Below are 22665 nucleotides of genomic sequence, written 5' to 3' on the forward strand. Positions count from 1 at the left end.
CAAGGTGTATTTATTTATTATCACTGTTGTATTAGGATTTCTAAGGCTTTGCCAGTACCCGGTTCATCCACTTGGCTCCTGAACCTGCCCCTGTCCATAGCTGCTTCAAGGCAAAATTAAGGTTAGGCAGATCACGGAGGTAGAAAGCATAATAGGCAAGATGACCAGTAGAGGAACAAGACAAAGGAGGCGCAGCATCTGCATCCCATGTAAAATCTTTTAAGGGATAGTCACCAGCTCCAGGCTAGGATCTAGCAACCCTTTGGAAAGGGCAGGAAAAATAAAACACTTGCTTATTTCAGAAATGGTTCAAATTACGCTGGAGAGAGGAGCAAGCTTTTGAGCTGTCATACACACCAATATTTAAGAGGCAAAGCTTTTCCTGACATGAAATAGGTAACTCTTGTGAAAAGCATTACCTTCTAAAGACTGTGTGTGTGTGTTCAGCTATCGTTAAAAACACAGGAATGAGTCCAGTAAAAAGTGACAAGTACCAAGAGTACAGAGATTGGGGACAGAAAAGGCAGTGATAACACTGAAACAGATGATTGTGTGGATCTGCAAAGAGCAGAAAACACTTCGTTCCAAACAGTACAATTTTGGCCAAATTAATACCTTCAAGTCCAAGTTCCTATTGCTTTGAGAAGCTCAAAGCTCGTTATAGCATCCACAAGAGACCACATAGAAACAACAAACAAATCCCCAAATTGTTTTCAAGTCAGTTTCATACAGCTAAATAACAGCTATGTTACATATACATTCCCCAAAATCATCATGGGATAACATGAAAGAATTCTTCTGCAAGAGAAGGATAAATAATGGCTTTCATCAAAAACATCTTCTCCTGTATTGGGCACGGTCAAACCAGTTAATCATGTTAATGGTCCAGATTCAGGAAAAGGATGAGGCAAAAAATAAAAATAAAAAATCCATATAGATGATCTGCCCTTCAGAAAAGTTGTTCTTTTCTCGTTTCACCCCAGATCCTTAGAAAAAAGATAAAAATATGCAGTTCTACATGGAAGGTTCACGCCAACATCAGTATAATCACTGAAGGCAACACGAAAGTCAATATCATGGTGGAGAAGAACAGAAATAGCCCACTGGAGCAGTTGGTGTCTGTCTGGATGTGACTGGATCGTCCGTGGCCCCGTGGCTGAGGCTCGACAGTAATGTACCCATTAATTATACGAATCCGAGGAGGCGGATCAGTGGTACTACAAGGAAGAAAGAGAAAGAACAACTTGATGTCATTCACACACAAACAGCAGCAAAATAAACACATGCCAAAAGGTGCATTTGTACCATAAGATAGAATTACATGGTACGTATTACAAGAAATAGAGAATTCTGTCAAATATGGCAGCTTAAAACTGAGTTCTTCCCGCTCCCTTTTGTAATATATAGTAAAGTATACCCCATCTCCTGATGTCACCACCTGTGCATCTACCTGTCCTCACTAGTCCTAGCCAACAATGCAGAGTGGGTGCAGGAAAATGCATAAGCCTTACGGGGTAGGAAAAGGAAAGCCAAATCTGAAGAGGCCAGCAAAATTAAAATCAGACGTTCACAAAGCTCAGGTGAGCAGAGGGAAAGAGTCAAGGGAGCAGCCATTCATACAAAGAAGTGTGAGCATCTCCTTCTACAGCATGGTTAGGCAAACTAAGGCCCAGGGGCCAGATCTGGCCCAATCGCCTTCTCAATCCGGCCCATGGACAGTCCGGGAATCAGCGTGTTTTTACATGAGTAGAATGTGCCCTTTTATTTAAAATGCATCTCTGGGTTATTTGTGGGGCATAGGAATTCGTTCATTATTATTTTTCAAAATATAGTCCGGCCCCCCACAAGGTCTGAGGGACAGTGGACCGGCCCCCTGCTGAAAAAGTTTGCTGACCTCTGTTCTACAGGCTGAAGCGAAAAGCTGACATCAGCTTGAATTACCTCCTGCCTACCCCGTCTTAAAACTCTTGAGATACAAATTGTCATCAAATTCCAAGCAAAAACTGAAGTGAGCACATGTGCCAAACCAATAAAATAAAAAGCATATTAATTTCAATTATGCCAGACTGCTCGTGCCATCCAGCTGCCATGCTCTGTTTCAGCTTTCAATTGGCCAATTGCATTAAGCCAAAAAAGAAGAAGAGTGGGGTGGGGTGAGGTGGGGTGGGGGGAAGGCTTTGGGAATTTGAAAGCAATTAGTACCCCTTTAAAACACTTACCCCTCTGTAGCTAAAAGCCCCTACAGGACACTCACACACCAGTGGAAAGGAGCCAGCTGGCAATTTAACAGTAGAGCAGTAGTGACAGCGAAGAAAAAAACCATTTAAGAGCCCAGGCCAAAAGCAATGCAGTGAGACCAACTTCATAACTGAATGAAATTGGCAGCTCTGCCCTTCTTTCTTCATTGCTCCAGGTTATTAAAGGCCCAGACCCAAACACAAAAGAGTGACCGTTTATTATATAAGCTGTCAAGGATCTCTTCCTATATTTTCAGAAATTTGTGTAGAGGGTTGACTTTTGCTAGGATGTTAAACAGGGATTGTGGGAGGGGGGCAGTTGCCTTGCTCCTTATATTTCTACAGTGACTGACAGCTACTGTTGCTAAAAATAGTAATAATTATAACCACAACAACAGAGAGCTTCTGATTATATTCTTATAATCAGAAAGATTATATTCTTATATTCTTATAATCTGTGAAAGATAATATTCTTATAACCTGTGAAAGATAACCAGACACTCATTTTCCTGGATTTATTTCTGTTAACATCTACCTGTCACAGGATATTTGTATTTGATGCCTCAAGCTTTTATGATCTCCTGCTTATTGCATTATTTTCAATTTCAGTATTAAAGAGCTCCCTTTTGTTGTTTCTTGTAGGTGTGGAAGTGTCCCTTATTTTCCCTTCTGCCTCAATAACATAACTTGCCCGTTTAGGAACTGCGAGGTAGTGGCACATTTAAGTAGTTCAGGCCTACAACTAGATTTGAACCAGGGACTTATTGGCTCACAGGTCACACACACTGCGTTACACCAGCTATACACAATCATGAAGACGAAGCAGTGCAGAAGACGTAGCCAATTTGATGCCCTCCAGTTGCTGGATGCCAATTTCTGTCAGCCCCAGCCAGCATCGCCAACACTCAGGAAATATGGGAGATTTAGTCCAACAAGAGCTGCAGGGCACCAGGCTGGCTACCCCTACAGATTATGAATTAGGTCATAATCAGGCGCGCCAACTCATTGTGGCAGAGGGGTCTTCGGTCCCTCAATATTTGCTGGCAGGGGTCTGGGACCCCTCAATGTTGAGGGGGCAGAGGAGGCCGAGTGCAAAATCATATGTGCAACATGCTCGGCCTCCTTCCAACCATCTGTGTCATGTGGATGTGTGACATCATACACGCGCCATCACATCGTAGGGAAGAGATCGAAAGGGGAGCCCAGAGTGGCGCAGCTTCCTCTCTCACACTCAGCCTTTGAACCATGCCACGCTAGGCTCCTCCCGATGATGCGCATGCGTTGCACGTCACATGTATAACATCGCACATGTGATGCCCGCCAGCCCCCAAATCTGGAGCACAAAACAGCGCCTCTGGTCATAATAAAAAGCCTCACCTGGTTAATTCTGCTACTGTGCAGCAGTTGAAACCACTACCAGTAAGAGGAAGCTGGCATCCCCAGCCTCAATTGCTCAAAGAGCATCATGCTCCACCTCAACCTGCTCATTACCTTTCCTCGATGCGTACCCAGAGGTCATTGAACTGGCGCAAGCGCTGCTTCTTCTGCTGCTTCTTTCTCTTCTTTTTGTATTTCCTGTCCACTTTGTCCAGCAGGTCAATGCTTTCTGGCAGAAGCAAATGAGGCAGCAGCTCCTCCTCTTCCTCCTCCTCTTTCTGCGGATGTCGCTGGGGAGAGTGGAGCTCCTGAGAGATGATGTAGGAGGCGTATTCCGGGGAAGATGAAGAGAGGGCAGACAGCACCTTCTGATGCTTCCCACTAGAGAGAAAAATAAAATGTTGTTGAAAGGAATTGGAGGGAGGATGGTTGGGTACATGAATGTCTTCCATATATATTGAGAGAGAGAGAGATAAAAAGGCTAGGAGTATTTTTCAGTTTACTGTATATCGTTGCAAACATCTTGCCTCACTGAAAATTCCAATAATTTCTTTCTTTCTTTCTTTCTTTCTTTCTTTCTTTCTTTCTTTCTTTCTTTCTTTCCCATCCGGCTGGGTTTCCCCAGCCACTCTGGGTGGCTTCCATCAGAATATTAAAATACAATAACCTATTAAACATTAAAAGCTTCCCTAAACAGGGCTGCCTTCAGATGTCTTCTAAAAGTCTGGTAGTTGTTTTTCTCTTCAACAAGACTTCAGCAACAGTACAAACTACCTGCTCTTTAAAAAAAACAAAACAAAAAAACCCCACCTCAATCTTAATAGCTTGGTGCTAGTTATAACTCTGTATAAAAAGGAAAGCATGACACTTATCAATAAAGCAGGCTGCACAACAAATAAATGTGGTTGTTCCATCCCCACCCACCCCATATAGTCAGGAAAACACTTAAATTCAACCGAAGTGATTGGATTATGCAGCTGCTAAGCATTTCTCAGGACCAGACTGCAACTTTCCACTCAATAGTGCAATGCCCCCCGAAGCATTGGGTTCCATATTTGTTGCTGAAGTCTTCCCTACCACACAGGATTCTTCCAAATTAGTATCCATTGAGATAATAAAAGTGCTCTGGAGGACAACATTTCAAAGTGCACTTCATGCAATGAAAGCTCAGACCTTTGTGATGCCATTCTCCAAGCTATGAAGTTATTCTCATCTATCTCAAATGGTGTGCCGAGAGAACAATTAGTGTGCTGGAGGAAGTAAGTGTAAACCTCTTGTGATCCTGGAGAACTATTCACAAAGGAGGTTGCTGAAATCTGGGATCCCCTCCAAACCGGTGCAAAAGTTTTGCAATCGTTACAACGTCAGGGTTTGGGATGTTAACTACAAACCATGGTTTGCAAAATGTGGACTTTGTGCTGCAAAACCATTGCAAAACTTTGGCACCTGTTTGGAGGGGGTCCCAGATTTTGGGGTTCACAGTTAATGAGGCCGTGACAGAACGATCCAGAGTCACAACAGAACTGGCTACCTTCTAAAAGTAAACCCTTCGGGCTCCAATAGTGAAATGTCTCTCCAGTTTTAATACAGAAGAAAATCCAACTCATATATCAAAAATGCTGCTCCAATGTTACAAGAAAGGAGATTCCGACTAAACATCAGTAAGAACTTTCGGGCAATAAGAGCTGTTCAGCAGTGGAACAGACTCCCACAAGAGGGGGTAGACTCTCCTTCCTTGAAGGCTTTTAAGAAGAGGTTGGGTGGCCATCTGTCATGGATGCTTAGCTGAGATTCCTGCATTGGGTCCCTTCCAATTCTATGATTCTATGAATGCAAGGCCAGATCCCCATTTTATCTATGAGAAAATTCTAACATATCAAAATCTAGACTGTATAGAAAGTACGTAATCTGAGATTGTCAAAGGGTAGCTAATCGGCAATAAGGAGGGGGCATCACACCCAATCCTTTTAAAAGACATACTGGGACAATGCACAGTGGAAGGAAATACTGACAAAATATAGGGTGGTTCTTTCTCTCACGAGGCTAAGATGCATTTACAGAAGAGGGGGGAATGTAAAACAAGAATCCTTTAATTCTCAGTCAAATGTACTCACTGAACTCAGGAATAGGAATGTAAAATAAGTTTCAGACAGACCGATCAAAGACTGAAAAACTTGGGATGGAATGCAAAAGCCTCCTAGGAGGTCACAGATGGACTTAGGAAAGACCCTGAATTTGTTTTCCAAAAAAAGAAAATGAAGCAGGGAATAGCCCTAGGCTGGATAAGCAGGAGTGGTGTTAGCTTACAATTCACTGACCACTTAGCTTGTGGTCCTCACCACTGGATCTGATGAGTCAATGATCTGTGACTCACCCCTGAAGAATGTTTGGGGTCTTAGGCAGATAAGGAGGCAGAGGAGAAAGGCCAGGGCCACTTCCGCCATTAGAGTTTGCAGAAAGAGGTAGCAGAAGTTAAAAGGAATATTCGCTTTTGTTCTGTGGAAATGTAGGTGAGCATGTAATCACTCCTACTCTAAGCTAGTAAAAGCTCCTGTTCACTTTGGGATGGTGCAGATATAATGAAGCGGCTCTTATCTACAATTAGTCTTCGAAAGGAAAATCAGTTACGTCAAGTGTTTTTATTTATTTAGTTCAAAGTTTTAATTGAAAAAAGTTAAGGGCACACCGGTTATTTTTAAAGGTAACTTTGCCCTGGTGAGTTACAATAATACGGAATGGGGGGGGGATATTAAAAGGCAACCTCTTTTTCTCACACTGAGTAGTAGTTTTCACTTACTGAATTTTAAGTTACCTACATTTCCTCCAATATTTCATTCATTCATTCTGTATTCAACCCTTCCTCCCAAATATCTCAACAAGGCACCTACTTTCAGAGTCTGATCATACATTATTTTTTTTTAAAGATTAAATTTGTTGGAGGGTTGTGATTACTCAATTAAGCATTTAATCTGACAGATAGCGCTACTATACAGAAGCGCTCAAGATCTGGAAGATACAGACCAATAAAAATCCATATATTAGAGGCACCCTACAATACATAATGTAAGAGCAGCACTTCAAATCTTGTGACTGATTATGCAAGGCGGGCTTACTTGCAACCCTCCGTTATTTTATTCAAATTGGCACCCCTATACCTTTGTGTCTTGTGACTAACTCACACATCTGTGATACTGACTTGATGAATGGAACACCAAGTCATGACTTCAGTGTGAGAATGAATCATCACAGATACATCAACTCAGAAAAATATTCCTATCACTTCAGAGAGCATATTTTCAAGTGAACAGGTGGCACAATCTGCTACCAGTAACTAAGTATATGTCATTCAAGTGATTTCAACAGCCCTTTAAGGAAAATGGAAGAAACCAGAGTGCCGCGGATGCGTAAATTTGAGTAATTTATTCCGGAGATACAATAATGGCATCTGATTATATATTTTAATCAAATGATTGATTTAGTCTCTAAATTTATATTCTGTCTTTGTTTCATCATAGTGCTCATGGCAGTGTCCTTAACCCAAGCACTGACCAGATTCCAACCTGCTTATCTTCATTAATATGGTTGCATCATGTGCCCTGCCACCAGGATATAATTAATACCACAAAGATAAAGACTGAAGACATGTTTGTTACCTGTTGGTGGCATGTCCAGCAGGGGTATGGTCAACTTCATAGCCTTTTCGCCTCAAAACATCTATCACTGTATTGTTGCCCATGAAATGACCTATAGCCAAGGAAGAAGAGTATTAAGCTCTGCTGCCAAATAACAAAATTGCATACAGTTCAGATTAGTACCAATGCAGAGTCTAGATGAACATCTGTTTTATTGACTTTAGGAGAACACAGTACAGTGGATCAAACCAAACTCCACAGGAGAATGGAATCACAAGTTTTCCAAGTTACAGATAAATTATTGAGGTTGCAAAATTGTTGCATTAGTCATATATCTTAAAACAGAATAAAAAGAAAGGATCTTTGGCATACCTCTTGATTATATTTGTTGGGGGAAAGAACCGATCAACAAATAGTTTAATGTAAAGAGGTCCACAGATGTTACATTCATCAGTACAGAGTTACCTCTTTGTCTTTAAATTGCCACAGGATTATTTGATAGCATTGTTAATTCTGTTATCGTATGCACACTTACACGGAATAAAATCTCATGCAGTGCAGCGGGACTTGCTTCTGAGTAAGGATACACAGGACTACGCTGCATTAAACACCTTTTAAGCTAAATAGCATTGTGCCTTTGAGAAGGAAGTCATTAAAAAGAGAGGGTCTTTCCCCCAATAAGAAGGAGTAACTGATCGGGCCTCAAGATCAAAGAGAAACATTCTCAACAATTGTGGGAAAATGTAGGACTAAAAGTACAAAGTGGAAAATGAAGCAGGCACAAAAAAACGCACGTGTGCAAAGGATTCCCTCCCCCCCCCCGACCCAGGGGTTCTTAAAATGCGTATAATGAGATTTTTCATTATTTCCCCACTCAACAATGTGCCAGTACTTGACAAACTATACACCCAAAGGATTATACCCTCTTGCAGTAACCCATCTCTCCCCGCCCCCAGAATAAGACAATAAAATTAAACTGGGGCAAGGACCTTCTCTTTGTATGGCTGGAGTGTTCGCCTCCTTTTCCCCCCAAGTCTAGCAAATAAGAGATGAATTAATACTTTACTTCTGTTCCCAAAGCACAGGCAACAGCCCCAGTCCTCCAGCAGTCACAGAACGATTTCTATGTTGAATTTTAAAAAAATTAAGAAATCCATCTTCACACTATTTTTTTATTATTATTTAAAGAAAAAGAAGAAGCCACAAACAACTATGAGTGAGGGGGGATTCACCCTCCCAAAGTGTAAGATCAAACGGTCCTTCTTGATGGGGGTCTCTGCCCACAGAGGCATGATAGGGAGCGTAGGCCTCTTTCACCTGTTTTCTATTTTGGCCTAACACACTTGAATACCCCCAAAGAGAAAAGCCCTGAGCTCTCGTCCCATCAGCAAGCCCCCCTCCTCCTCTTTTTGTACTCGGCTCTCCATTATCCCCATGTAGGTGAAGTGATGGATTTGAGAGGTCAATTTACTCTGGCAGCGGGTAGGCAGCCATGAATCTCTATTCTTCTGTTCAAACTCAAAAAAAAGAAGAAGAAGGGGGGGTAGCTTCTTGCGTGTATGAGCTCTGCCAGACACTGTACCAGAGAGTAAGTAAGGCACAAACTTCCAATCCAGACAGAAATGGAGTGAGATTGGTCATCTCTGCTCATATAAACACTATGGTTTCATGGTTCTCTTTTACACACACACACACACACACACACAGAGAGAGAGAGAGAGAGAGAGAGAGAGAGATTTGTGCTTTCAAGACTTGACAATGGATCGATTTCCAAAGTCCAAAGGCGGGGTGGGATGGGGGAGGCTGAAGTTTGCAGACAAAATTTATGCTTCACGCTAAAAAGTCAGCGTTTAAAAAGAAGCCAGCATATCGGTGTAATTTGGGCTGTTTCACAGCTTATATTTTAGGTTGTACTCCTAAAATCATGGTTCTCCAAACATTTGCTACCCAGAGCTGTTTCTCTTTAGGATTTAAACTGGAAGCATATGGCTTCTGCACCCTAGAATAATTTTATATGTAGATATCCTTAACTAGACCCAAAAACAACCTGAGAGGCATCTTCACTTCAACTGTGGGATAACTCACTTTAGTATTTGTTTTCCATGGCAATGCCTTCTGCTTTTCCCTAAGCCACTCAAGAGCTTAGGAATGTGGACTGTGCTCCCTGAAGAATGATACTTCCAGGATTCCCACTGCCTTTGTCAGCTGTAGCTTGGATTGCATCCACACCCCCATCCTTGGGATGATGTCACTATTTGAACGCAGACAGAGAGAAGCGGATGGAGGGAATCAGTGTTGATGGGGGGGGGGGGACTTTCTACTCTAGGGGGCAAGCAGGGAGGGGAAGGAATCTACCCAACATGCCAGCTTCTTCTTTTTAATATACACTTTCAGCCCTGCTAGTGGCACACTATTGATTATTACATTCTGGGTCAAGTTAGACAGGATGTATAGGCAGGCAAGTTATCAGCTGCACAATTACCAAGCAAAAACAAACAACCAGGAGGAGTTATAAGATCTATCATGACTATGTCAGTTAGATGCCGCTCCCTTTAGAGCCTTGATCCACTACAGCAGCTATTAGTCACAAACAAAATAAATCACACAACTACTAGTTGCAAGAATCTATGCTTCGTCATTACAAACCCACTTTTCATCAAAAGAAGACCACACACCTAGATTTCTCAATGACCAGATCCAGATCTATTTCGCTCCAAGGAGGTTTGGAATTTTGGCTGACGTGTCGCCAAGGCAAAATTGTAAATTATCATAGAATTGTGGAGTTGGAAAGGACCCTGAGGATCTAGTGTCTAGTCCATGGGTAGGCAACCTAAGGCCCGGGGGCCGGATCCGGCCCAATCGCCTTCTAAATCTGGCCTGCGGACGGTCTGGGAATCAGTGTGTTTTTGCATGAGTAGAATGTGTGCTTTTATTTAAAATGCATCTCTTGGTTATTTGTGGGGCATAGGAATTCGTTCATTATTATTTTTTCAAAATATAGTCTGGCCCCCCACAAGGTCTGAGGGACAGTGGACCGGCTCCCTGCTGAAAAAGTTTGCTGACCCCTTATCTAGTCCAAGCCCACGCAATGCAGGAATATGCAGCTATCCCATATGGGGAGTAAACCTTAAAGCTGCATTAAAAAAAAATTCATCCTCATTAGGATATCTGTGAATGTCTGCAGGCTCCCTATTAAGCACGCATTTGGCGACAAGTCTTTGTTTGCCTCTGCTTAGTGGTAGAAATAACTCTTTAAAGCCAATACCAAAGAATTGGTTTTCCTACTATGCTGATTTATTATCACTGTCACAAAGAGGTAGCATAATGAAGGGTAGCAAATAGTATTACCCATGTTAAACAACAGCAGCATCACAGGAGACTTTTTAATAAACAATCCAATAACTGAATGATTGGGAGGTATGTGCTAGATGAGTGACTGGTGTCCCCATGAGAGGATGGATTATGTTCTCTAGCCTCATTACTCATGGCTGAATTTAACAATGTAATGCTGTCCTATAGGTGTAAAAATATATTTGCTGCATCCCTCGGGGTCCCCTGCAACTCTATGATTCTATGATCAGCTTTTAAGCAAAGTATTATTAGTACAAACAATGTAATCTGCTCATTTGATAGCAAGTTATCTAGTAGTTGGTACAGCACAATGATTAAAGAAACGGAACTCTAAATCAGAAAATCACACTTGCACCATAAACCTAGGAGGTCACCTTAAATAAGCCAACCACTGTCAGTCCCCACCCCTACTTCTGCAATGTTTGGATAAGACTGACTTAATTTATGAGGCTGTTGTAACCTTTACAAGTTCGAACACTAAAACATTATATAAATGCTAATCATTTGAGTGATGATGATTTAGTTCTACTACCTCTAAGAGAAAATTTCCACAGAATTTTCTGACCCCACTATCGTTTGAGGTGCATTTCCATTGCTGTACCTAGTAAGCAAACTGTGTGGACATTGAGCATGTGTGTGTGCGCACACACACACACACACAATAGCAAACACAACTCTGTGTGCCATTCCTTCTGCAGCCAACAGATCACCATCTTCATAAAAGAGGGGGGACCCAAAAGTTATCAGAAGTACTAGAAATATTTAGGCAGGGGTATTAAAGGGGATTTAAAATTGAGAACTGAGCATGCTCAGTGTTTGGGGAAGGGGAGAAATGAAGGGATGGAATGGAGTATATTGAAAGAAGATGTTGCTGGCTGGCTTGAAAACTGAACAGGATATATTAGTTTTCATTTACGGTTAGCTGCCTAGGAGGCCTGCTGTCAAGGGCAGAGTATAAATATTTTAAATCTATCAACTGTAAATAGATGCTTAGACACTAAGCGAAGGCATGTTTTTTGTTCCACCTCTTTGTGCTCCTTGGAACATTGCACAGCTGTTCCTTCCCCCCCAAAAAATATATTTTAAGAACAGTTTGTCCCTAGTCAGCAACTTATTAAAAGAGAGAGGAGAAATAAAGGCTAGATTTCAGACAGGGCATGGGTTGCAAGTTCAGCGCCATTAGTTTCTACCTATGAGTTCACAGAAAATCCAAGGCACAAAGGCATGTTAACAGCACCAGAGGCCTTGATAGAAGCCTCTCCTCTGTGCAGTGCAGCCACTCTCTTTGAGATGCAAGCATCTGTGGAGCTCAGGGCTAAGGCTGTGTTTTCCTGTCTAATGTTGCTGTTGCAGGAGTCCCTGTTCACCACCACCTGTCAGCTGCAGTACAGACTGTGTCATGGATTCTTGGTGTATCCTGAAGGAAAGGAGGTATGGAGGATGTCATCACTACTTGAGTATTGGGAGAAGAAGGAAATCAATGCTGCTTGCTATCTCTCTACTCTAGTGGGACGCGGGCGGCGCTGTGGTCTAAACCACTGAGCCTCTTGGGCTTGCCTATCAGAAGGTTGGCAGTTCAAATCCCCGCGACGGAGTGAGCTCCCATTGCTCTGTCCCAGCTCCTGCCAACCTAGCAGTTCAAAAGAACGCCAGCACAAGTAGATAAATAGGTATTGCTCTGGCAGGAAGGTAAACAGCATTTCCATGTGCTCTGGTTTCTGTCACGGTGTCGCATTACACCCGAAGCGGTTTAGTCATGCTGCCCACATGACCCGGAAAGCTGTCTGTGGACAAACGCCGGCTCCCTTGGCCTGAAAGCGAGATGAGGGCCGCAACCCCATAGTCGCCTTTGACTGGACTTAACCGTCATGGGGTCCTTTACCTTTACCCAGTGCTTTTTTCAGGGGAGATGCAGGGGGACGCATGCCCCTAAACATTTTGTGAATCTTTGTACTTTTGTCCGTTTACTGTATTTATTTTTCCTGTTCTGAATGATAAAATGGTGGTTTTCTTGAGTCAAAATGAGAGTACCCCTAAATGTTTTTTTAGGGGGGAGCACTGCCTTTACCGCTCTAGTGGGCACAGGGATGGAACCAGGAGAACAGCACAATTTCTTGCTTCCCTTAGACATTCTCTCTGTTTTATGTGAAAAACTATGGAGGCTCTTTCCTCTTTGCAATCCCAGTTGCCTAAAGCACAAAAAATATGAATTTCAACAGACCTTCTCTGTTGCCATTCACTAGAGGAAGAGGAAGTGGCTTAAAGGAGCAAAGGCACAGGTGAAGGACCACGTGATTTAAATATTTTTTGGGGGGAGCATAATAAGAGTAGATGTCCTTAGAATCAGGGGGCTGTGCAGGGAAGCAGGTGGGAAAACTCCTTGCAGGGGGGAGTGGGCAGATCAAGCCCCTGGCTCTCCCAACAACATATTTCTAATTTAATCTTCTGCTTCCTTCTCTCCTGGCTTGATTTGGTTTCCAAAAAGTCTGAGATGGAGCTTGTTAACAAGTTGCTTTTCCTGGAGATGTCAGGTGAATTGTGACTCAGCACTTTTCTCTTTGTGGGAGTCTAGGCTGAGTGGCCTTTCCGTGAACTCTGGAGCTCTGAATGCACTATCTGCCTCCATGAAGCATAAGCCTGCTTTTTGGGAAGGGGGGGTGTGTGCCGCTGCAACAATCCCACCATTATCATGTTGCTGCCTCTCAGAAATGGCTAAACAAAACAGAGAGCTGCTGAGTTGGGCTTGTCATTCCTGCTTGTTATATACAGTGGTACCTCTGGTTAAGAACTTAATTCGTTCCGGAGGTCCGTTCTTAACCTGAAACTGTTCTTAACCTGAAGTACCATTTAGCTAATGGGGCCTCCCACTGCCGCCGCACGATTTCTGTTCTCATCCTGAGGTAAAGTTCTTAACCCAACGTACTACTTCTGGGTTTGCGTTTGTAACCCAAAGCATTTGTAACCCAAGGTACCACAGCACAGTGGACGCTCGGGATGCGAACGTGATCCGTGTGGGATGCACAATCGCAACCCGCAGCAGTGCATCTGCGCATGCACAAAGCGTGATTTAGCGCTTCTGCGCATGCGCGACTGCTGAAACCCAGAAGTAACCCGTTCCGGTACTTCCGGGTTTCAGCGGTCTGCAACCTGAAAAAACACAACCTGAAGCGTCTGTAACCCAATATATGACTGTATATACTATTGATGGGGGGAGTTAAGACTGTCATTCCTCCTGGTTACATACTGGGGCGGGGGTTGTGTTTTAACAGTGTAAAATGGAAGTCTAACTTCAAGTTTTAGATGGGGGGGCATGTGTTACATTTTTGAAAATTCCCTGGAGGAAATGAACTGAAGTAGGACCTCTCTCATGCTTGTTTTTGTTTGTTGGTTTAGTATTTCTCATAGAGGGAAGCAAGCGCGTTCAGAAAGAGCTTCTCCTACCTGCAGCCCATTTGTTTTACCACTTTACTCTGCTGTCTGTGCAGATGGACCAGCTCTTATTCCACGCCACTCGGCCATGATGGAAGTGGCACAACTTTCCTATGCACTACATGGGAGGTTTTCAACCTTTTTGAGTCCACGGCTCCCTTGACCAACTACAGTCATACCTCGGGTTACAGACGCTTCGGGTTGCATTTTTTCAGGTTACGGACGCGCCGAAACCCAGAAGTACCAGAACGGGTTACTTCCGGGTTTCGGCAGTCGCGCATGCGCAGAAGCGCCGAATCGCAACACGTGCATGTGCAGATGTGGCGCTGTGGGTTGCGAATGTGCCTCCTGCACGGATCACATTCGCAACCCGAGCATCCACTGTACATTCTTTCTGTGGCACCCCTGTGGGGCTCAGGAACCCCATTACGTCACCCTTGCCTGCAGAGCTGGTAGCCTCTCACCCTTTTTCAAACACCCTTCCTTGTGGAGTGTTCCTTCAGCCTCCTCTCCTCTCCCCTCTCCTGCCACCCCTGGTCTCTGAGCTGCCCTCCCCACCCCAAAGAGAGGTGCCTCCTCACACTGCCCCATAAGGGCCTAGGACTTGTCCGTCCATTCCAAACAGCAAGGGCTGGTGGACTGGCTGGCTGGGCTTCATCACTTGCTTGCTTGCCTACTCCTCAGCTCCTGGCAACCAGCACCCCTGGCCAGCCCCAGAGGCACCATCACGCCTGGGGAGCTTGTAGCCAGGGCTGCTGCAACAAACAGCTGTGCAAGCTTTTGGGAGGCAGAGATGCAAGTAGGCATCAGAGGAGGGAGGGAAGGAAAGAGGGACAGAGTTACCCGCGGCACCCCAGACCATCATTTGAGGCACCCCAGGGTACCACGGCACACTGGTTGAAAATCAATGCACTGCATATTCTGGGGAAAGTCGGGGTTAGGGTTAGGGGAATTTGGACTGTGTTTCCTTTGAGGTTCCGCACTAGAGTCCTGAAGAACACAGCAATATGCAAACTGGCACAGCACGCTCAATCTAATCAGTTTTAAGCCTGACCTCACCAATGATTGATTCTGATGCAACATTTTGCAGTTCACAGTCCAGGTATGTCCTCGAACTGGATGCACAAGGCCAGTTCACACAGCATTGGGGGACTGATATATGTATCCTGCTTGTTGGCCCCATGTGGCAACTCCTAATCAGAACTTGAAACGTAATACAATAGAATTCATAAAAGCAAGCCAAGACCTCAAACCCACAACCAACTAAAAACAGCAGCGGGATGGGGCCTTAAATCAGCTAAAAGGCTAGGTCAAGAAGAACTCTGCCCAGTCAAGGTAATTAGCTACAGAATTTAGGTGCTATGACTGAAAAGGCCCTGTCCCACATTCCATATTCCTAGGCCCAAACCATACAACCTTTTGATACCAGCACTTTGAATTGCACCCAGAAACAAGTCCTATACTTGCTGCTCATACAACAGCATCAGTAATGACAGCCACCATAAAAAGACAGCATGCAACTAAGACCTTTAAATTACTGGGGAAGTGGTTCCTTCCTACCTTCTTCAAATTAACTGCTTAATTAAACAATATCCTTTCCTGCAATTATTCTGGAGCAAGAGAATTAGCCCCTAGGAAATTTTCCTTGAACAACTGAATCCTACGCACATTTACCAGGGACTGAAGTAAGCGCCACTGATACAGTGCGCCTTACTTTTGATTACGCACGTGCATACGATCGCTATGTAATAAAAAAAAGAGAGAGAGAGAAGGATCCAGAAAGAAAATGAGCACAGATAAGGGAAGGGAAATGTGAGAAAGGAGAATCAGAAGGTGAACAGTGAGATTCATCAGCATCTATAAATTCATCTCGGAGACATGGAGCAACCCTCTATGTAAAACCCACCCAAAGCTTCGCTGCTCAGGGCCAAGCTAGATGTGATGATAAATATGGCACTTTGGATGCTGTGGCATTTTTATTTTTTTACACCGTTAATAGCCCACCCCCACTTAACCTGATGAAAACTGGAACACCCTGCAGCACCTGTTAACAATTAGATTCAGGTTAGTTTATTTGTCTCCAGTCATCAGACCATTACAAAGCAAACTTCGATAAACAAAAGGAAATGCCTACCCATGTAAAGTAACACAGGTTTGTAATAAATACAGTGTACACAAACCAATAGCAATTACGTAAAAAATAAGCAGATGTAATATTCTGAATCTCCCTGGCATGTAAACATTTTCCAACCAAAATAACAAACAAAACCTCCTGCAATCACAGCACTTTAGTTGATGCTCTTAGCATAGCACCATGCCTTGTTAGGCCTTAATGTCAGTAATACGGTTAAACCAACTGCCTCGATCCTGCAAGTCTTGGCCTTCTAGGCCTCTAGTGGTTGTTTTAAAAATACAGTGGTACCTCGGGTTAAGTACTTAATTCGTTCTGGAGGTCCATTCTTAACCTGAAACTGTTCTTAACCTGAAGCATCACTTTAGCTAATGGGGCCTCCTGCTGCTGCTGCGCCGCCGGAGCATGATTTCTGTTCTCATCCTGAAGCAAAGTTCTCAACCTGAAGCAATATTTCTGGGTTAGCAGAGTCTGTAACCTGAAGCGTATATAACCTGAAGCGTATGTAACCTGAGGCACCACTGTAAATAAATGCAATGCTTGTTTATTATGTCTCTGTAAAATACCTGAAGCAACATATAATGCCATCAAGAATGAAGACCACTTAAGGTTATAAACAAAAACGTTTAAAACCAAATATATATTTAAATCAAACTGAAATCAATTTCTTGCCTTGCTTTTCAAATGAATAAAAACACTTCCCCCGCGCCCGCTACCAAAAATGTACAAGAATGACTGGAGGCAGAGCCATAGCTATGGGGTTGGGGGGCTAGCCAGGGGGAAGCGTCCAGAGGTGCACCACTGAGGCGCCCAGCCTCCCTCTCTGTGTATGTGTACGCTAATGCATGTGGAAGGGTGCTAAACTGGGTCTTTGACCCAGGTGAAATAAAGTCTACTTTTGCCCCTGCCTGGAGGTTTTATGAGGGGTAGCATACTTCACAAGACAGGTGCCATAATCATTCGTTCTAATGAGGTTAGGAGCAATAAGGCCTCCAGGAGATCTGCTGGTTTGAAGAGGAACAAGGAAGTCCCTATGGGTCAGAAATGCAGTAACAAGCCCCTGAAGAACTAGATGAGCCTCACAGCGGTTCTCAACCTGTGGGTCCCCAGATGTTGTTGGACTACAACTGTCATCATCCCTCAGCTCTGGCCTTGCTAGCTAGGGGTGATGGGAGTTGTAGTTCAACAACATCTGGGGACCCACAGGTTGAGAAAGGCTGCTTGAAGTATTAATCAAACTACTACTACTACTACTACCACCACCACTAATAATAATAATAATAATAATAATAATAATAATAATAATAACCATTCATGGATCGTGCTAAAATCTTACTGGACCCTTCAGGACATTCACTAAAAATAGAGTAACACCCACATGCATTTTGCTGGTACTGTGGAATTAGAAAAGCTTCTCATGGAAACTTCACATAGCGAGAACAAGTTGGCAGTCAGAATACTAGACATGCAAGATATCCACTAAACCGCATACAAGTGTAATAAATCGTTGAGTTGACTCATCTTGGCATCTGGTAATTTGCACACACGATAGAGATTCAACACCAAACAGGGAACGAAAAGCTATCAAAGGCATTAAAATCATGACAGAAAGAAAAAACAAAGAAAAAACAAGAACAAGAACAAATCATTTTAAAGTTCTCCACACATTTATTTCATACTCTTTTCCGGACTGGAAAAGATTTGAACAACTATTAGATGGTTTATAAATAGCAAGCCGCAGCAATGGCTAGACAGCTACATGGAAAATAATGGTTCCGTACACTGAGAAGAAGGGAGAAATGTCTTGTCTTAGTCCATTTGCATCAGAAGAAAAAGCTGGATACGAAGCAATGACTTCCAGATTTGAAGCACACAGTTAGCCAAAAGAACAGAATAGTTGTATTTCCAACATCCAGAAGAGGGGTACGTTTTTGGTACAAGTAAACAGTGGATGGTGCTATGCAAAAAGAAATGATTTGCTTCCTGATGGCTGAAGTCACCAGAAACAGGGAACAAGTATAGTCTCTACCCAGTAGATTCCCAAAATCACATCTTTATAATCTCCCCATCAGACCAGCACTTGGTAGCTATGTGGGTAAGGACAAAATATATTAGACACTTTCTGTCAGATAGTAAAACCCTTTCTCCATCTGTAAAGAGTTTAGATCTTCATTTTTTGTTAGTAGTTCACTACTTGTGTTGTTTCGTTGTTGCCAATTCTTTGTTAAAATTTATCTTTTTTCGGAAAACAAATAAATTTTGTAGAAACAGAACGAACAAGGCATGTTTCCTTGTATTCTCTCTTTCCTTACCTAAGTGAGGATTATTTATAATTTGCAGTTACAAGAACCAGGGGCATATGTCTATTATGTATAGACGAAAGAAGGGAATGTGTAATTAAAGTTATAAATACGGATGATTATCAGAGACGCTGAAGGAAGTTCAAAAAAGGAGATAATTTGTTGTATTTTGGATAAAAATGTATAATTGTATGGAAAATCAATAAAATTTATTATATAAAAAAATATGTCTATTATGTATAACAATGGTGTTGCAAAGGTTAATTAACTAATTGGTTAATTTGATGTTTAAAATAACATAGAACAACTCCAAAACTATAAACAATCCAATAACTTTTGATTCTTAAGGTGAGTCACACCAGTGGGAAATAATTTACTCTTAAAGCAGACACAGATGTAATTATTCAGTGCTTAGGTCTGATTATGATTCCCCCTGCCTCCTAGAGTTCTAAGAACCTTGTTCTAAGAACGCAGTCTAAAAGCATTTTTAAAAAAATATATTTAAATTGGTTTTTCCATGTATACATCCTCTAACAATATTTCTCTAACAATAAAAGCATTTCTTGAAACTGTTGACACTTAGTGACGCTACTGCCATTCACTCAGCCTTACAATGACACCTTGTGCTTGAGAGTAGCTCAGTCTGTAGAGCATTTGAGCCCCATGTTGGGCAAAATATCCTAGATTACTCTCCTGGTCCCTTCCAACTCTACAATTCTATGATTCCACTTCCCCATGCCTGCTTTCTTTTCTACAGTTAGACAAATCCATAGGTCTAGATGGTAAGGGTGTGCTTTTGCTGAAACTTGAGATATGTAATTCATCTCCCGTAGCTAGAAAGGACTGCCATTCTGAATGGAAGTCCCAATGGTTCAGCACACAGTGTTACAAAAATATTGTGTCTGAGCAGCATCAAGAACAGGCATAGGCAAACTTGGCCCTCCAGATGTTTTGGGACTACAACTCCCATCATCCCTAGCTAAGAGGACCAGTGGTCAGGGATGATGGGAATTGTAGTCTCAAAACATCTGGAGGGCCGAGTTTGCCTATGCCTGATCAAGAAGAACAAGCCAGGCCAATGTGGCTGCCATTTGACCTTTAAAAACAACAGCAAGCAAAACGTACCTGCTCCAAATGCAAAGAAGAAACTCTTGTCCGGATACTCCTCCAGTAGATCTTTAACTCTCTTGCCCATCCTCTCATTCCGCTTGTAGATGAGCTCCTGGCGGAAGTAGTTGTCGATCTCCTGAGCCGTGATGCGTTCGTGAGGTGGAAGAGTGGAATTGATGAAATTTGGGACCTGTGTGAGAAAGGGAGAAGTACAAATTAAAAAGGAAAGGAAATACAAATAAAACTCGAATAGTAGAGCCCAACTAGATGTTACAGGAGCATAAAGCTGTGGCTAACCTGTGCCTCTCCAGATATTTTTAAGCAAGGAAATTACATGATGTAATGTCATCACCTTCAACCTTTCCTCGTACCTGTTCTGGTTTACTGGTCACCACTGCAAGTGGGCACTGAAAATAATTATAGAATGGATGTGGGTCAGAAACCCTAAACGGCCTCGGTTCAGTATATCTGAAGGAGCGTCTCCACCCCCATCGTTCTGCCAAGACACTGAGGTCCAGTGCCGAGGGCCTTCTGGCTGTTCCCTCCCTGCGAGAAGTGAGGTTACAGGGAACCAGGCAGAGGGCCTTCTCGGTAATGGCACCCATCCTGTGGAACGCCCTCCCACCAGATGTCAAAGAGAACAACAACTACCAGACTTTTAGAAGGCAGCCCTGTTTAGGGAAGCTTTTAATGTTTGATGTATCACAGTATTTTAATATTCTTCTGGAAGCCGCCCAGAGTGGCTGGGGAAGCCCAGCCAGATGGGCGGGGTATAAATAATAAATAATAATAATAATAATAATAATAATAATAATAATAATAATAATTAACATCTACCTAGACCCTTAAACATGACAAGACTTCCCTGAAGAGCATGATCCATTGCAAAGGCTACCAAGACACATAAGGCTCTAACAGCTCTTTCTTCCAAAAAAAAGGAAGAAACATAGAACAGCAGCTCCCTGAACAAGACATTCCACATGGCACATCCAGCATAGGTTGTGTAGGGTTCGGGAGATTAGAATTAGCACACTGCCAGTTGTCTAAGTGGGCCACAGACATAGCACGGGTTGTCCTCTCTCATCTGCTCTATAGCTTAAAAAAGTAAAGGTAAAGGACCCCTGACAGTTAAGTCCAATCGTGAACGACTCTGGGGTTGTGGCGCTCATCTCACTTTACTGGCCAAGGAAGCCGACGTTTGTCTGCAGACAGTTTTTCCAGGTCATGTGGCCAGCATGACTAAGCTGCCTTCTGGCGAAACCAGAGCAGCGCACAGGAACGCCGTTTACCTTCCCGCCACAGTGGTACCTATTTATCTACTTGCACTGGTGTGCTTTCGAACTGCTAGGTTGACAGGAGCTGGGACCAAGCAACGGGAGCTCACCCCGTCGTGGGGATTCCCGCCAACCTTCCGATCAGCAAGCCCTGTTCTCAGTGGTTTAGACCACAGCGCCTTATAATGCTGCAATGGTAGGTGCTTCTAACAAACAGTTGCTTCTGTATTGCAAGACGGTCTACATATAACAATATACCACTGTACTACCCAATAACTAACAGGCAAATCAACCAACCCTTGCATTTTTTCATAGGTCGCCAGGTCTGCTCCTTGTAAGGGTTGGTGGATTTTCCCTAAGCAAAGACAGGCAGGATAAAACGGTATAACAGCATTAAAGAAAGAAAGAGAATGCCCAGGATGCAAGGCTCTGGCACAAAAAAGAAGCGGACCGAAAAGGTGAGATTTACACACTGTTTGCTGCCACTGCAGAGTTCCCTCTTTGCAATTCATGCAGAAGGAAGTAAGACTTGCATTGGCTGTGTGCTTTCATCCAGCCACATTCAGCATTTGCCTGCTGTTGCCAGCTCTTCCCAGGGCTAGGTGGCTCTAAAATGCAAGACTGGATATTATCTATACGAAGACACATGGCAGAAGGCGTTTAAACTGTACTGCATCGCTTATCAGCACATTGGGACTTTCCATTAGCAACCAGAGACAGCCAGTCAAGGCATAAATCAAACTGCCTTTGACCTATCCATCGCTTTGCCAGCACCCAACTGCTCATTTCTGAATATTATCTTTATTACACTGTGGCTGCTATGATAGAGAAAACTTTGGATTTTATTAATTGGGGAGGTTTTATTTGGGCAGATTCAAATTTGCTAGTCTGCTGTCATTTGCAATGAAATAAAACATTTTAAAATTTAAAAATTAACAGAACTTGAGGGGAAAGCTGTATTGTCAAATCTGGCTCCTGTGCAATCAAGAGTAGTAGAGAAAATACAAGAGAAATTTTGGGTGACAAGACTAAGTCCATTTGATGCTCAGACTAGCAAAAAAGTGCAACAGGGGATTTTTTTTTTAAATAGGGGGTCATGTAGTATCAGCTGATGCAGTCTTGTCTATTGGTCCAAGAATGCTTCTTTGAATGCTGTGGTTTTTATTCGTTTGGCCTGAGCTGGGCTAAACTCCTGCCATCTACCACAGGGGCAAAACCGCTGACAAACACCAAGATATCTAACCATGCCACCAGCTGGCATGTTGAATCATCATCAGCTAATCAAAGGCTCAACTATTTATAGGGCATTCGTGCCTTTCAAAACAAAACAAAACAAAATAAAACCATTTTAAAACAAAGCCAGAAAGAGACAGTCAAAAAAAACATAGTCCACTTCACTCTTGGAAGCCAAGGGAACAGACTTTTTACATGTCTCCAAAGAGAGACGGAAAGAGGCACATAACTGAACCACTTGGGAGGAAAGAACTCCACTGCTCTCAAGCAATCTCATTTCTCACAAAGATGGCACCTGGAGCAGAGGCTCAGGGACTGAGAGAGCATATGGGAGGGAAGGGCATTCCTCAGGATATTCAGGACCATAGCTGTCAACTTTTCCCTTTTCTTGCGAGGAATCCTATTCGGAATAAGGGAATTTCCCTTTAAAAAAGGGAACCGTTGACAGCTATGTTCAGGACACAGAAGGCTACAATAGGACAAAATTAGCACCTTGGATTGGTCCTGGAATCATACTGGTATAACTAGTGCAAATATCAAAATACATGGAATGTTCGTATTGAGCCATGCCTGTTTGATGAGTAGTAGTTT

The 22665-nt window shown here is 43.0% G+C and overlaps 1 protein-coding gene across 5 annotated transcripts in view; it reads right to left on the reverse strand.

The window, feature by feature from the left end:
* TRABD2A (TraB domain containing 2A) overlaps window positions 1-22665 on the reverse strand; it is a 72872-nt gene continuing 50207 nt past the window's right edge. For 4 of the 5 annotated variants that reach the window (XM_083481477.1, XM_083481478.1, XM_083481475.1 and 1 more), the window contains 4 exons: window positions 19583-19757; window positions 7268-7358; window positions 3729-3995; window positions 1-1217 (listed from right to left, as the gene is read on the reverse strand). In XM_083481477.1, the coding sequence (XP_083337603.1) occupies window positions 1028-1217; window positions 3729-3995; window positions 7268-7358; window positions 19583-19757 (723 nt within the window). In that variant the 3' untranslated portion in view covers window positions 1-1027. The remainder of the gene's footprint in view (window positions 1218-3728; window positions 3996-7267; window positions 7359-19582; window positions 19758-22665) is intronic. The other variant, XM_083481479.1, reaches the window with a different exon arrangement.

Source organism: Podarcis liolepis, assembly GCF_965112155.1.
Source record: "Podarcis liolepis genome assembly, chromosome: 17".
In the NCBI taxonomy this organism is placed as follows: Eukaryota; Metazoa; Chordata; class Lepidosauria; order Squamata; family Lacertidae; genus Podarcis; species Podarcis liolepis.